The 17,254-nt window shown below is 46.1% G+C and overlaps 1 protein-coding gene across 1 annotated transcript in view; it reads left to right on the top strand.

Annotated features, from left to right (window-relative positions):
- The window catches only part of LOC142584802 (piwi-like protein 1), an 81,099-nt gene that overhangs the window by 44,113 nt on the left and 19,732 nt on the right, over positions 1–17,254 (top strand). Inside the window, exon 5 of the mRNA XM_075695077.1 lies at positions 3,895–4,467. Within this exon, the coding sequence (XP_075551192.1) occupies positions 3,895–4,467 (573 nt within the window). The remainder of the gene's footprint in view (positions 1–3,894; positions 4,468–17,254) is intronic.

The raw sequence follows: 17,254 nt of genomic DNA, 5'->3' as shown, positions 1-17,254 counted from the left end.
GTAGCCGACCAGTATGCACTCTTCTACTTTCGGGCCCAAATTGCTCCCCTTGCAACTTCTGTATAGCACACTCCATGCTCGGCACCCAAACACCCTTAGATGGTCCAGTTTCACTTCTCTCCCTGTCTCCCTGGTGACTCCTCCAACTGCCTTCGGTGGGCACTTGTTTCTGATGCGACTTGCAGTTACAACGGCATTAGTCAAGAGCCTTTTGGTGACACCTGATTCGATGAGAAGGCACCTCGTCATGTGAAGCAATGTTTGGTTCATTCTCTCTGCGTATCCATTCTGCTCAGGCGTGCCAGGAATGGTCAGCTGGTGCCTTATGCCATGCTTGGCCAGGTACTCGTTGAACTCTTTGTTTGTGTACTCTCCTCCATTGTCACTACGCAAGGACTTCACCTTCGTGTTGTGCAGATTTTCCGCCATGCGTCTGTACTTGTCAAACTTCTGAACCACTTCCCTCTTGGCCTTCATGTGGTACATCACAGTATATCTTGAGTAGTCGTCTGTGAAGGTCACAAAGTAACTGGAGCCCCCTTTGGTCGTTGGCGTGATCTTTCCAATCACATCTGAATGCACCAGCTCCAGTGGAATCTTAGCCCGTGTTGCCTCACCCTTTGGGAAACTGCTTCGCCTTAGCTTTCCCAGACGTGTCACATTTGTCCTTCACAGGGTCTTCACTAGCTCCACAGAGGCCTCGAACCGCATCCTGGTGAAGGTGGTCTATTCGCCTGTGCCAAAAAACTGTGTCTTTTGTCTTTGCCATCTTCGTCGACATTATTTCTTCTTTGACAGAGTACAGTCTTCCTTCTCGAGTTGCAGTGAGGATCAGCTCACCGGTGTCCTTTGTAACTTCGGCTTTGCCCCCGGCGAACATCACGTGCAAACCTCGCTATTCAATTCTTCCGACTGATATTAGGTTGCCATTCAAGCCGGCAGCATAAAGGACATCTTCTAGCATGATGAATGACCCACCGCACTCTTGAGATAGTTGAATCTGAACTCTTCCTTTCCCCATGATGCTCATGGATTCTTTGTTTGCAGTTTCTACTCCTGGCTCGCACGGCTTGAAGTCAGCGACCTTCGCCTTGTGCGATGTCATGTGATCTGCAGCACCGCTATCAAGATGCCGCACATGAGAAAGCGGTGTTATCACATTTTAGCACATAAAGCCATCTGTGCTGCAATCTTCCCCTGTGATGAGTTTCCCTTCTTCTGGTCATCCCCTTTGTCTTGAAACTTGAAACTGGTTACAATGTCTGGCTATATCACTAATTTTGCCCCAAGCAACGTATCGCACCTTCTTCTTTTGCATACTTGATGTGCACTGGTGAAACTTCTCGCCAGTGAGTTGATGATGCACCTTCTCATTGGTTTGCTTGCTCTCAGTCCTTTATCGAGCTTTAATGATCAGGGCCCTTGTCTGACTCTCTTCTTCGCTTAACCGATCTTCGTCAATACGCAGCTTTCTCTTTTCTTCGATCAGCAGCCTTGTCTTCACTGCTTTGGTCGTGAGGGTTTGTTCGTCTTGCTCCAAATTCAGAAGGAGTGGTTCGTATGTGTCAGAAAGTCCCATTAGCACCACTAATGCAACCTCTCTGTCTGTAAATGCATAGCCTGCATTTGATAACTTCTTATGCAGCACCATCAATCTTCCTAGGTAATCTTGCATTCACTGGTCTCTCTACATTTTTACGTTGAAAAAGTCGCGCATCAGCTGGAGTATATGCAAGAGTCCAAACTTTGAGCGCATTTCCTGCAGCGTATTCGAGGCTTCTTTCGCAGTTCTGCAAGTCCCAATTTCATGCAGGTAGCTGCCCTCGACGATAAGGAACAGAAAGGTCAGGGCCTTGTTGTCGGTCTGCTTTTCTTGCTTGTTCATTTCTCTGTTCGAGAATCCAGGGTCGATCGCTTTCCAGCATCCCTTCTGTACGAGAGCTGCTCTTACCCTTATCGACCATGTGTGATAGTTATCTGATGACAACTTCGGCAGTCTAAACTCGTCTATTGCCGACTTGTTCGCTGAACCTCAAACGCAAGAGGGACAACGCACTTCTTTTTGGGAGCTGTTTCTCAATTAGTGCACGTGAAAAGATTTTGTTCGTAGCTTCTTCTGATAGTTTTGCCATACTCACGTCGGACGTGTCTAAGCGTCTTTCGTATACATCCATCATATAGCCTGCTTCAACGCCGGTGTCGCGTGACGGTCCATCTTTCTTACGAAAAAAATTCACACTTGTCACTTTTCTTCACGGGCACGCACTGCTTGTCAGTCACTTCTTCCTGACAGTTTCGCGATACTCACGCCTGTCTAAACATCTCAAGACATCGACCCGATGTAGTGAAAACGGTGTAGCTTGACGTTTTCTGCTTCAACATGGATGCACTTTTTCATCACTCAACCAAGGCAATCCGTCTCATTTCTTCCAAAAAGTGGTCGATGCATTGTCCTGGGCCCATAGTCTGTTGGTTTTGTTGAGTACGCAGTGTGACCAGATCTTTTGGGGTCGCGGATTAAGTGGATCTGGCACGAAGCCAGCGAAAGGATACACAACTGTCAAGCTGCCATTTTGTTTAATAGCACAGAGCAAAAAAATAAAAAACGAGAGGGAGGAAACAAGAGTCGCTTTGAAAAGGTAAAACGGCGATGGCGCACCAACGGATACATGGCGCCATCTCGTGACTGGCCATTACACTACTGACACACATATATATATATATATATACATAACACTGTACGGATTTTATCTGCATTGCAGAGCTGCTTTTCTGTTTGTGTAACACTGTCAAGCTCTTCAAGTGAAAGTTGAGAATAGTATAATATCCCTTGTTATTAAACAGTTCAAGAGATTTTAGAGAGCTAAGAATACATGGTGCAAGGACCAACTTAGTAACTTCAACACCTTAATAACAAAAGAAAGTTTTACCTTCGATCACATACAGACTGATCACGAGGTGATCAGGTACAGTAGGCTTCTGATAAATTGACTCCGTTAATTCAATTTTTCAGTTAATTAGATCCTGACTCAAGGTCCCAGGCAGCGGGCATGCATTTCTGTGGGCCCAAACTTCCGCTATTTCGTTCGTAAAATTGGCCTTTACCATATAATTCGAACTTGACCTTTTTGTTGACCCCGATAGTGACTTCTTTGCCGCAGCGCTGTTCTCGGAGGAGCTTTGGGACGGTTAAAGTGTCTGAAGACGCGTTGTCTCCCATTGAAAATGCTTATTTTCGGCCTGCTGTACTAAGTTTTTGAAGGAATAAGTGCAGCTGGCCATGTGTGATTGTGGTACTTACCTTATTCTAACATGCCTGTTGTTCTTGTTTTGCTTCTCTTTTTTGGTTTTAGAAAATTGGGCCCAAGCTGCCTGCGTAGTGCAGTCGGACATGGAACTATAACCGCCTTCGCAGTGTTTGTATGCATTGCTGCCTAACACAAGTGTATTGCAGAAAAGCAATATTTAAAAAAAATAAAAAAGTGAATAATTAGAAAACCGGCTGCCATGGTGCAACATATGAACCCTTGCCATTCTTCTTTTTTTTTTTTTTTGCTAAACCATCAACTGCGTGTTATATTTCTACTTGAATTTTTTTCTATGTTGGTTTCGTATTTGCACACAAGAAGTGTGTGCAGATTTGATTCAGGGCATGTTCGTATCGGGCAAATACTACCAAATGAATCAATGGTGTGTTTTGGCATTTCTTTTTTTTTCACCTTTTTTAATTGGACCTGCCGGATAATTAAAACAATTTCGACAACCCCATCAAGGCCAAATTTACGGAAGCTGACTGCTAAGCTCTGCCTACCATATCACTTACCTCATGACTATACTGCCCAGTGAAGCAATGAAGTACTTCTCGCTCACCATTATCTCTCCTCCCCTTCACAGATGCGGGCCAACGTGTCCGTGATGCGTGACTTGGCCCAGCACACACGTGTCGAGCCATCAAAGCGCATCCGCAACCTGCTCGAGTTCATTGGCCGCATCAACGGCGACGACGCGATCCGCCGGGAGATGGACGAGTGGGGCCTCAAGTTCGACGACGCGCTGGTCACCGTTAAGGGCCGCGTGCTGCCAGTCGAGCGTGTGAGGCAGGGCGACCGCAGTCACGGCTACAACTCGCAGACGGCCGATTTCTCGCGTGAGACGCGTGACCAGCGCCTGCACGTGGCGGTCAACATCGAGTCATGGCTGGTGGTGTGCCCCCGGCGGGAGGAGACCAACACCACCGAGTTCGTGCGCACCCTGCTGAGCGTGAGCCCGCCGATGGGGCTGGGCTTGGGTCAGCCGCAGATGCTGCAGCTGGACGACGACCGAGCGGGCAACTACGTGCGCGCCCTGCACGAGGTCGGGAGCGGCGGGAACCTCCAGCTGGCCATCGTGGTGCTGCCCAACAACCGTAAGGACCGCTACGACATGATCAAGAAGCAGGCCTGCGTCGACCTCGGACTCCATACTCAGGTTAGCCTTCGATCATCCTTTTTTTTTTTTGTTCTTGTCAATGCCCCCAAACTTTTCGTGTGAAATTTACAAATTCTGTCATTTGTTGAGTTAACATTCTTTCCTTTTTGTCTCTGTGCTACCTTGTAGTGTGCGATTGTTGTTTTGAGTTGTTATCTTACTTGTTCTTGTACGGGAGGCCCCGATGCACTCTTTGACTGTGGGATCTCCTTTTGCATGCTATGTAACTGCAATATGACCAAACTTTTAATAGTAAATTCCGATCATAATATCTTATAATTGTCGTATGAAGTGTTATGAAAAAAAGACCCTGTTCGTGAGAACTTTTTAAGGTGTTGAAGGATGGAGTGGTACAAGATTGCGACGAAGAAGAATGAACATAACAAAGCGATTGGGATGATACCAGCACCGCTCTTCTCTGGCAGTGCAAGACACAGTGTAAGAGAGGGCTGCTTGGTTTGAACAAGTTCATTCGGACAAGTTCCCGAAGCAGGCGAAATCGGCAACGGCAGAGTCACTGAAAAAATTGCTGCATTTGAAAAACAGTGCGTTGCTTGTCACTCTCGGCTATTCCTAGTTTACTGAATACTTTACCGCTTACTTTGTGCACTGCATCTAAAAGTAAATGATCAGTTTAGTAAATTGCATCCCACAAATGGTTCGCTGAGGGCAAACTTTTAAAAAATGGGTTCTATCCCTCTCCTTTGACCCTTCCTTGTCACTTTGCAGATTTAAAACATTTTAATGTCCACAGGTTGGCAGCAATGTCTGTTTAGTTAGTATAGAGTTGGATAGGATAGTTAGCATAGAGTTGAACATGCCATGGCCATTCTCTTGGTTGATCATTCCAGCAAGGCCATCCCATTTGCATGACGTAGCTTCTAGTGCAGCACCCCATTGAAGCGACGTGGGCATCCTGCCCGCAGGCTTACGCAGTAAATGCGTGTTGAAAGCGACGTCCCCAAAAGTTATTCACCCAGAGCATGACCGTAGAGCCTCTTAACAAGACGCGTCTATATTTGGAGCATGAACACATGAAAAGCTGACTGGCTAGCCAGCCAGCCAGCCAGCCAGCCAGCCGCCTACGTCTTGGGGCTCTCATGGTCATTTTGATAACTTGGTATCTACCAAAATTGGCATAGCATGACAAGAGTATATGACTAACGTAAATGATAGCTAGGTTGTTGCAGGCTATAGTTCTTTACGAGTCTAATACTGTACTGTACTAAACTAGCCAGCCAGCCATCTACATCTTAGTGCTCTCATGGTCATTTCAATAACTTGGTATGTACCGAAATTGGCATAGTATGACAAAAGTGTATGACAAACATAAATGATAGCTCATGACATGCGTGTCATGTACGTCATGAAACAGCTGCCTACTCTTAGTGCTCTCAAGGTTGTTTCATTAACTTGGTAGGCTCCCCGCACACTGCTTCACATAACATTGATTCCCACAGGGCATGGGATCTACCGTATTTTTCTTTTCTTTCTTTCCTGTTCTTTATTCTTTTTTCTTTTTTTTTGCCTCTAGGGTGAAATCGGTGAATCCAGTGATTAATGCAGCACTGAAAAAAATGATTAGCTTAATATGCATGCTATGGTGTTTCTGCCTTCTGCAGCACTAAATCATCTGCATGATTATATCTGTTCTTCTAGCATACCACATCAGGCAGCACAGCTAGGCAACTTCAGTATTAAAGAGCAGTCCTGCATAATTTATTTGGTTGCACCCAGGTCAAATTTGTTGGGTTGCAGAGTGCAGGGCACTTGTTTCCTTAGCGGTGATATCCGCAATCTACTCGGCACATCATAACGGCGGTGCTGTCTGTGCGGTTTAAAGCCATGCTAGCAGAATGGCATATAAATGTGCCACCCACAGTCATCTGAATCGGCTTGAGCCTTCGTGTCACATTCCTCTTATTCTGTGTTTCTGCAATTCTTCCAAAAGTGCTGAACAACCATTTTAAATCCTAGACCATGTAGTTGACCTAAAAAATATAAGTATGGTGGTTTTCATTCTGTGAATTTTCTACCACAATATATTAGCAAGTCTTTCAGCTGTCCTTTAGAACTCTCTGCCTCGGATTCATCTGCCTTTCTCCTACTGCATGACTCGAACCTCAATGCATAGGCACATAACAGATTATCAGATATAGCAAAGTAAATACAAATTTCTCAAATTTTACTTAACCAATATCAGCATGCGCGCTTATAACAAATATTGTTTGCAGTGAGGTGTTTGAACTTGTACTCAAAGATGTTGTTCAGCAGCTACGAAGGAAAAGCTACGGGGGCAAAGTGTTCAAGAGTAAGCGCACTTCTCAAAAAACATGCCCACATGCTCATTTGCATTAGTGTAATCCCCAGAAGAGAGTATGTAAACGCTAAGCGTAAGGTCATGGGATCCCATGACCTTATGGGATCCCATGACCTTATGGGATCCCATGACCTGGCCATGACCATGATCCTGGCTGCAGCGGCCACATTTCGATGGGGCAAAATGAAGAAAATTTCCATGTATCATGCATTGGGTATACGTTAAAGAACCCCAAGTGGTCAAAATTCATTTGTAGGCCCCATCCTATGGCGTACTTTGTGATTCTGGCATGCAAGGCCCAGGGTGTCTAGAAACCTGAGAAACCTGGGAAAGTCGGGCAATTCCTGAAGACCTGGAAATGACCGGCGTATTGTGAGGGAATTCTTCATTTTTAGTGATAAAAGTCATGGGAAATGACTGATTAAACTGCCCAAGTTCCAAATTCATGCAGGCAGGTTCCCCACACAATTATGAGGTTCTTTGCAGCAGTGAAAGTCAGCTTTCCTGCACATTGTGGTTGGTCACCGCATTGAGGTAATTGATTCATAAATTACGTGCAGCAGTGGCTTTTGGCTCGACGGGAGCACATGCTTAGCTAACCCTACATGCACTTGCAAGGCAGTGTAATCTTTCAGCGCACTACATATACTTGTTTATGCGCAGAGCTTGCAATACGTGAATCATTTTGTCTGTTGTGGTGAAGGTTATTGACAGTGGCAGGGATCAACCTTGCCTGTAGGGTAGACACTGATGAATCCAAGGCGTTAGTTTGTTGCAGAGCAGTTAGATTTAATAGGCTAGTGGCTTCGACATACTAAGGCTGCAATGCAGGAAAGAAGAGGACGCGAGAAATGTAAAACAGGCAACACGAGCGCTGAACTAACAACTGAGCTTTACTGTTGAAGAACTGATGCACATATAGGTACAGAATATCGGTATAGTCAGCAAAGTGGGGGTGTGTACATATTCAAAGCTTCCGTATAATGAATCGCATAGTGTACTATTCGATTCGGTCTTTGGACCGAATAGTCACTATTCGTGAATAAAGGTACCTTTTGAATACCTTACGAATATTTGGAAGCGTCAGCTGTGCCCAAATAAATTAAATTGGTGCAAAAGTACAGTAAATTTTCACCCCTGCGGGCATGGTATAGACATACATCATGAGAAACTGCACAGTGGAGCAGGCTAGGTCACAAACGTAGTCATACTTTACAGCCTGCACACAGATCATTTGCACTGTCTGAAAAGGCCAGTGCATGCAAAGAAACGGCTTGTTTGCTCCTAATGCTCCCCCCATTTGTGTTTTTTAATACACAATGCTTCATAATGAAATATGTAATGACAAAACTTGCTAACTTTAAGAACACTGTGGGATGTGGACATCGTTTTATATTATTTGTGTTAATGGCTATTTATTATTACAGCAAAGCTGTCTATGGATTCTCTCTGGAAAAATTCTGGCAACAGAAAGTGCCTTGCGGCAAAGCCAGCTTTCTTACGAATGCTCTGTAGCTCTCACTCTAATTTAGGTGTCTTGGAAAAAATCGTACTGAAATTGGCCACTAAGACGACTCTATCATTATGCCAAGTTTCATTTACTTGTCATAATTAGTTAGTTCTCAGTGAAGTTGTAAACGTTACAGAATTTTTGTCTGCTATCAATACATGGGCATCTACGGAGGGAGTATGGTTACAGAAAACGGCTGAAACTTTTGTTTTATCGAAGCTATCCCGAAACAAATTAATATGGCAGTTAGCTGCTGAGACAACTCTAACATTATGCCAAGTTTCATTTACTTTTCATAATTACTAGTTCACAGTGAAGTTCAAAATATTGTGGAATTTTTGTCTGCTGTCAATACATGGGCTTCTACGGAAGGGACACAGACAGCTCCATGTTTGTCTGCTAGAATAAAACTCTAGTTCTTCCATGTTTCACTCATCTGGTTAACTAGGAAGTATGCGCAATACCAAATTAAGAACAAACGTGTTTTGTTTCGTGCACTCCTTTGGTCTGTGCCCCTGTCAACACGTATCATCGCTCACGTCGAGGATCCATTTAACGCCCGCCTGTGTCTAAACAGCGCTTCGTCGAGAACACCTGCGTCTTTAAAGCGACATCGTAAAAGCCCTTCGGCGGTAGCTCTGTGTATGTATGACGTAGTGTGGGATGTAGTGCGTGCCTGATATTCCTTTGTATTTCACATAAATGACATATACATAATTGTATGTATAGTTACACTGACAAAACTCTACACGAACCTCATTTATACCACCATAGTAGCGTCGCTGTTCAATCACCTTCACGCGGTGGAATGGCTCTTCAATTTTTTTCACAAACTATTTGAAAAGTATTCGATATTCCATTCTATTCGATTCTGGCACAGTTCGATTCGTATTTGATTCAGTCTCAAAAATCCCTATTCGTACACCCCTAGAGCAAAGACGGAACAGCATCGAAAACACAAAGGTATGCGATTACATCTCTGGACCATCATCATTTATTACAGCACGTGGTGAGATTTATTCGATTTAATTATAACCACGCTGAAGTTGAGCTTCTCTATCCAAAAGCACTAGGGAAGGGCTGCTGATACAGGTGTCTTGTAGCTCTATGATTTCTTCTGCTTCTAAGATTTGGCATGCAGTTTTATCATGATTCCTGCTCACAATGATAGTTTTTTCAAACTCTTTCATGCAGCCGCAGTCCCTAGAGTGGAAGGCTAAATGCGCTGAAAGAGCATGGTCTGTGTTGTTTACCTTGTCCTTACGCTGCAGGTTGAGACAATGGCTTGTTTTTCCTGTGTACACTTTTTGACAAGACTCTGGGATGGTGTATGCTACATTTTCACTGCAACTGACAAACAGCTGACAGAGTTGCTTAGTGCAGCCTTGGGCTGTACTGGCTCCATTGTTAACCTGACTGCATAGACTAGCGAGGTGATTCGGCACAGAAAAGACGACATCCATGCTTGCCCTTCTGCCAATTTTCTTCGAATTGTGCCAGAGGCAAAAGAAAAGTATCAGTTATATGGCATTCATATTGCTTCTGCATAATTTGAAGAGTATCAGAAGGGAGGGTGGGGATATCGTCTTTTCTGCGCCGAACCGCCTTACTAGTCTTATGATCGCCATCGCATCTTCTATACCCCATTTCATACATCAGGTGCAACTCTGTGGAAGCTACGCAAGAAGTTCGGTCACCAAAATTTATCACTCCGCGTGTTCCCGTCTATGCTTCGTTGTGCACCAGGAGGCGCTTGCTTGCGCGAGCATGCACGTGAGGCTGCCGCTACGGCTAACGAAAAGAAACGGTGAAACGCAAATTGATTTAAAACGTGTTATCAGCTGTATGAGTACACGGTTTGTTTATTTCCAAGAGTAAATAATTTCTTTTCTTCATTCAAAACAGCTTATATAAAGAAAATTTTAATGAAAATCGGGTCAGAAAACACTGAGCTATTTCTAAGTGTGAATGGAGCCACTGCAAGAAGTATCTCTAGCTTCCACAGCGTTGCACCTGATGTATGAAACGGAGTATACACAGACACTGTCAACACCTTTCACACTGATATTAAACAATAAGGAATATGTCATTTGGGATTGACAAGCAAGTTCTTAGCTGTCAGAGCTGTGGTCACTGGTTTCTGACATTCTTCAATTGATATCTTTACTTGGTGAGTGGTCTTTCTTTACATTTGCTGCACTAATATTCAGATTTTATCACAGCATGACTATGCACATCTTAGAACCTGACCATAACGGTGGTTGAAATTTTGGACGCCCTGTAAGGTTTCATTTAATCTCGCTAAGCGCCATCTGCTGCATGATATTGCATGTGAAGATGGTCGCGTTATTTTAAGCACTTTTCACTCAAACAAGTGTCACAATTTAGAGACGGAAAGCTAGCTTTTTGTGGTCTTTGTGCCACAAAATTCTTTGTGAGAAAATAGACATTTTCTATGGGAGATCATGTGTCTTTGACTAGTTCACTGTACCCTAAGTGTGTCATCAAGACAGATGCTGCCACTGGGAGTCAGAACTGGGGTCACTGTTGGAGTTAGGTGCTTGCATGCTCACCAACCAAGTTGGGATTAGCCGTCAAAGGCTAATTTAAAGACCGTAATGATAAAAGTTTGGGCCGTAGAAATGTATGGCCATAAATGGCACTGGCCAGGACCTTTGGTTAGGATGAAATTAATGAAAAAATTAATTAACCTCAAGAGTATTAACGAAAGTCTTATACTTAAATTTCTCCTGCTGCCAGTGTAAGCGCGCAAGTTTTGTTCCTTCTGGATTCCGCCATTTTTTGGAGGGTTGTGAGAAAACTTGTGCTGAAAATACACTTGCTGTCTCTTGATGTTTTTTTAGCCATGTAGCTATTATGGTAGTCGTGAAAAACCTGGAAAAGTCAGGGAATTTTGAAGAAGGAAGTTGCCAGACACCCTAAGACCCCTGAATTTAATTGTTATTGTAGAATACATAACGTCTTACAGCGAAGCTGTTAAGGGCTACTTTCCATGCTATCGTGTCCGCATGTAGAAAAAAAATCAGGGGTTAAACACTCCCCATATGTGAGCAATCCCAAAGATAGTGCAATACTGGGCCGACTCACGGCGGAGGTGCAGTTTGCCATTAGGGAGCCCACACACACAGCTTCGCTGGTCGTCATCCTTCTCAGCGTGGAAGGGCACCGGGTTATTATGTACAATAGCAAAATAGGACCATACAGATCGCCAGATGTCAAGTTTGTCTCATTGTTCTGCTTTTTTCTTCTGTGTTTGGGCAAATGCCAAACCATTACATGTGGAAGCTACACTGGTTCAGTATCTGTTCCATGAAACCAGAAGCATTGTCAAATGCTGCCGGAAAACATGGTGCGGTAAGACATGCGCAGAAGCTCTGTACCTGTGCTTTCACTTAATTTCCTAACAGTGACTTGCTGGGAGAGTTGGTGTATGATAGTATCACATAGGGGAATGCCAGCACACTAGGAAGAAAAGTAGAAAAGAAAAAACCCAGAGGAATTCCGTTACAAGAAAACATTCAAGCACCTTTCCTGTTCCTGTGTCTTCCTTGAGGCCATACCAAACGTAGGCTTGTTGGCATATGGAAGCTTGCACCGACGCACATATACTCGGCGAAAACTTTCTGTGGCAATGAAGTTTGGAAAGCTAGGGAGGCAAAGCGCGCACAAGTGAGAGCGCTTATGAATAGTGTCCTGCGTTTTAGTTCACATTAGCTTAGGCTGGGGAAGAGAGAACGTAAACACCTTATCAGCAACAGTTAAATAAGACAGAAAACACCACTGAGTGTAAAGATTTACTTATTTTGGGGCTTTTCCCTTCCGCATCTGAGGAAACGTGAAACCGTCGCACGTGAAGCTGCGTCAATTCAATGTCTGTTCCGAGCAACCAAAGCACTGTCAAATGCTGCCAAACTACTTGGCGCGGTAATGCATGTGCAGCACCCATGCGCCCGTAACTTTCCCTTCATTGCCACAAAAAGTTGTCCGCGAGTATACACATGCTCAGATGGTATGGGACCGATCGTACATGTCGAGGCACGGTGTCTGCTTGCATATCTGTTCCAGATATATTGTAGCACTCCTCAATGAAGCACACTAAGCAAACTTTGTGGGCGATCTTGTGCCTGGAAACTCAATACTAAGCATTCACACAATTTACAATAAGAGTTAACATGAGCCTATTCAACAGTCAACTGCATCTACATGCCGAACACACTTTTCACGCGCCCCGAAGGCCAGGAGCCACGCCGTGACTTCTCATTGAGCGGGAGACTCGGGCGCTGCTGTGTGCGCGTGCATGGGAGACACGCGCTGTATCGCCATGCACGAGGCGTTGCTGGTGCTCTCCTAACGGCAAAGCTATAAGTAATGCCTAGGGGCTTTAGCGATGAGGCGCTTGGAAGGGTACTTTACAAGAGTGCTTGTAACTGGCATGTGGAGAGCTCACTGCAGCATTAGTCCCCCTCTGAAAAAGCATTGTCCCGATGCGTGTGAAACAAATTGATCCATAGATATGTTTTCATTGCCTGTCGAAGTAAGGCGTCATGCGAACTATGTGTACGACCTCCGCATGGTTGTGTCGCTTTGATCGCTCTTGTTCATGAGGGATGACTTCGTAATTAAGGTCACCTACTCTGCGAATAGCTTTCGTAAGGTCCAAAGTATCAGCGAAGAAGCTTTTCGCATAGTCCCCGACGTTGCACTGGTGTCGATACCCACACTTTAGTGCATGGGTGGTACTGAGCTTCTCTGCGGTGCAAGTTGTAGTAGCTTGCGTCCCTTCATTGTTGCCGGCGTATGCAGAACCGTGCCAACTGCCAGGCTTCTTCAGCTCGTAGGAAGTCATCGACGTCGCACAGGTGGTTGTTGTCATCATCTACTGGCAGCATAGCATCCAGTGTGGTTGTTAATGTGCGGCTATAGACCAGTTGAAATGGAGTGACCTGAGTTGTCTCCTGTACAGCTGTATTACAGGTGAAAGTGGCGTAAGGCAAGATTGCGTCCCATCTCTTATGTTCGAGGTCGACATACATGGACAGCATATCTGCCAGGCTTCGGTTTAGACTTTCCGTCAGGCCGCTTGTTTGGGATGGTATGCAGTGCTTTTCCTGTGACTGGCGTGAGTCATCTTCATCAAACACTGCATCAAATCAGCTGTGAAGGCTCTCCATGATCAGTAATCACGACCATTGGTGTTCCATGTCGCAGTACTATGTTACAAACGAAGAAATTGGCAACTTCAACTGTCATTTCTCGCTCAAGACAGCCAGTTTCAGCATATCGTGTGAAATAGTCCATCGCTACTACGATCCATCTCTTCCCTGACGATGATGCTGGGAATGGTCCAACAAGATCCATTCCAACTTGTTGAAATGGAATCTTCGGTGGGTCTATGGGTTGGAGAAGGCCAGCCGATTTCACAGGTGGTGTTTTTCACCTTTGACATTCGTGACATGTCTTCATATAAGGCTGCACCGATGCTAACATTTAGGCCAGAAGTATCTGAGACGAATTCTAGCGAATGTCCGGCTGACACATAAGTGACCCGACGATGATTCATCATGGCAAGCTTCAAAAATTTCTGGTCGCATGGCTGACAGTACGATGAGCAAGAATTTTTCCTGGATGCTTTCAAAGTTTCTCTTGTAGAGCACATTATCTCGGAGGCAAAATGATGATAAACCTTTCGTAAACATACGTGGGACTTGGACGTCGTATCCTTCGAGGCGCTTGATGAGTGGGAGCAATTCTGTGTTGGCCCGTTGATGCTCGGCGATTTCCGAAGCTGTCATCGCTGTAAGGAACGGGAAATCTTCTTCTGAAGGAGTAGACTCCACTGGGGAGCGGGACAAGCAGTCAGCATTGTTATATTTTCTTCCAGACCTGTATACAACAGTAATGTCATATTCTTGTAGCCTGAGACAGCCTTACAAGTCGTCCAGATGGGTCCTTTAGGTTTGCCAGCCAGCAAAGAGAATGGTGATCGCTGACTGCACGGAACGGTCTGCCGTACAGGTATGGTCGGAACTTGCTGATGGCCCATATGACAGCCAAACACTCCTTTTCTGTCACAGAATAATTTGTTTCAGCGTTTGAGAGAGTGCGGCTAGCATACGCTATGACTTTCTCTTCCCCATTTTGCCACTGAACTAGAACCGCGCCGAGACCGAGATTGCTTGCATCTGTGTGGACTTCTGTGTCCGCTGTTTCATAGAAGTGGGCAAGGATCGATGGGGCTTGCAATCGTTCCTTTAATTCATTGAATGCAACCTCTTGTTCAGTATGCCACATGAAGGGTGCGTCTTCTTTAGTAAGTTTCGTTAGAGGTTCGGCAATTTTTCAGAAGTTTTCTACAAATTGCCTGTAGTAAGCGCATAGTTCCAAAAATTGCCTTATTGTCTTCTTGTTTGTCGGCTTTGGAAATCGCTCAACGGCAGGTGTCCTGTTGGGATCTGGACCAATTCCTTGAGCGCTAATTACGTGACCCAGGAAAGAAAGTTCTTGGAAACCAAACTGGCACTTTTCCAGTTTAATGGTTAGGCCTGCCGAGCGGATGGCTTGGAGCACTAAACGCAGCCTCTGGACATGCTGGTCGAATGTTGCAGAAAACACCACTACGTCGTCTAGGTAAACTAAGCATGACTGCCATTTGAGACCTGAGAGGACACTGTCCATAATGCGCTGGAATGTCGCCGGCGCACAGCAGAGGCCGAATGGAATCGCTTTGAACTCATACAGGCCGTCCGGGGTTACAAAAGCAGTTTTTTCATGGTTTCTTTCACCTACTTCAATTTGCCAATACCTGGTCTTGAGATCTAATGAAGAGAAAAATTTTGCATGTCATAGGCGATCCAACGTGTCATCAGTGCATGGTAGGGGGTATACATCACGCTTGGTCACACTGTTCAGTTTCCAGTAATAAACACAGAATCTCAATGTATTGTCCTTTTTTCTCACAAGGACTACGGGCGACGCCCACGGGCTGTTTGATAGCTGAATGACATCGTCCTCAAGCATCTCTTGCACCTGACTCTTTATCACCTCTCGTTCAACCGTGACACTCGGTACGGGTGTTAGTATACTGGCCTGGTCGCTTCGTCTGTTATTATATGGTGTTTAACAATTGGTGTGTGCCGTACCTTTGATGAGGTGGAGAAACATTCAGGGAAGTCTTTTGTAAGGTCCTCCATCATTTCGTTCTGGGCTGGCGACAGACTTTGGTTGATCGCAATCGATGTTACAGCGTCATGCATAGTTTGGACAGCAGGCGGCCTTGACACTAAGCTACATACCTCTGGGACTGCAGTAGCGTCGTGCAGGAAGGCGATGGCTGTGTTCTTTGCGACATGCTGAAATTCACTTCCGAAGTTTGTCAGCAATACATCAGCACACCCATCGCGTAGTTGAACAATTCCTCGTGCTACGCAAATACCTTTTTTCAGCAGTAGCTTGACGTTGGCTTCCGCTTTATCTTCTGAGCCATCGAATGCTTCGTTTCTTACGCGAACCAGCATGGCTGCATTGTGATGACACGGTTATGTCATCGTCGTCAATCCGCAAGGCAACGTGTTCTAGCTCCTCCGACTCTTGCACATCTACAGCCTGCTTCGTAGAAATAGGCGCTAGAATTCTGCAGGTTGATTATGGCACCATTATGGCACCCTTACCCTGAGTTTGTTTGTCGACAACAAGCATCCAAGTTCAAAGTACAAGGCACTGCCTCCGCCGTAGCTAGGTCGACGGTGCCTGCTACCCAGGCGAGTAACGGTCCGGTGGCCTCCGCCGTCGAGTACTCTGCCTGGGCACCGGTGTTGACGGGCAGGGTGTGGCAACGCCAGGTGCTGCCTGAGACAGCCTCGCTCCATCCAGAGGATCCACAGTGGTCGGCCTTGTGAGGGGTGACGGGCTTGACACCGGCCACTGGCAACGCTTGCCGCCTCCGAGGTGGGCGGTGCTCCGCTGGAAGTGACTGGTGTTGCCGCTAGTTCTCCTGCGGGCTGGAACTTGGAAATTGCAGTCGAAGGTGCTGGCCAGGTCCCGAGGCGAGGCCTGACATGGGCAGCATGTCTGTTCCACGTGGCCCCGTCTGGCATGCGGACAAGCAGCGATGAGGCGCTGGCAGGAGACTCCTCCTGTCCGGTGGACCAGAGTGGGCCAGGATGGAAGTTCCTGGCAAGAACTGGAGCTCCCGACTCCGGCAAAGGCCTGGAATGGCATCCTCGGTCAGCAGCCTGCTTCTGCTTCATCTGCATCAGGAGCGCTGTGGATCGGACGTCCAAGGGTGTCTTGACCATCTGACCCAGCAGGAGCTCACGGGGCACGGCTAGTGACATCGTGAGGCGTGGTCCGGTATTGAAACAGTATCCGGGCAATCTGCGTCCGGAAATCCCCAGTCTGGCTCTTCTTGAGCTTGTCCTTGATGGTTTGCACCACCCGCTCGGATGCACCATTTTAAGCAGGGTGGTACGGCGAAACCATCATCCAGAGGATTCCATTCGTCAGCCAAACCATTTACTCTGTGCTGGCAAAAGCAGGACCAGTGTCGGACACAATGACGTCCGGCAACCCCTGGGTGGCGAAGACCTGTCGCAGCACTGCAATGGTCACACCTGCTGATAGAGTGGTGACAGGTGGAACCTCCACCCACTTCGAAAAGGCATCCACCACCACCAGGAAGTAATGGCCCTTGAAGCCCCCCCAAAATCCACATGTAGGCGGGGGAGCTCTGTGGGAATGGCCAGAGGGTGATTTCTACATGAGGTGAGGCCTGCTGGCGCTCCTGGCAGATTTAGCAGCTCTGCACCATTTGAGCGATGTCTTGGTCCAGGCAAGGCTACCAAACATGGGACCGGGCCACCATCTTAGTCTTTTCCACACCCAGATGACCTGCGCGCAGCAACTGCATAACCCTGGACTGAAGACTTTGTGGGATCACC

This window comes from Dermacentor variabilis, chromosome 6 (assembly GCF_050947875.1).
Source record: "Dermacentor variabilis isolate Ectoservices chromosome 6, ASM5094787v1, whole genome shotgun sequence".
Lineage (NCBI taxonomy): Eukaryota > Metazoa > Arthropoda > Arachnida > Ixodida > Ixodidae > Dermacentor > Dermacentor variabilis.
This window is presented reverse-complemented; position numbering and strand designations above follow the sequence as displayed.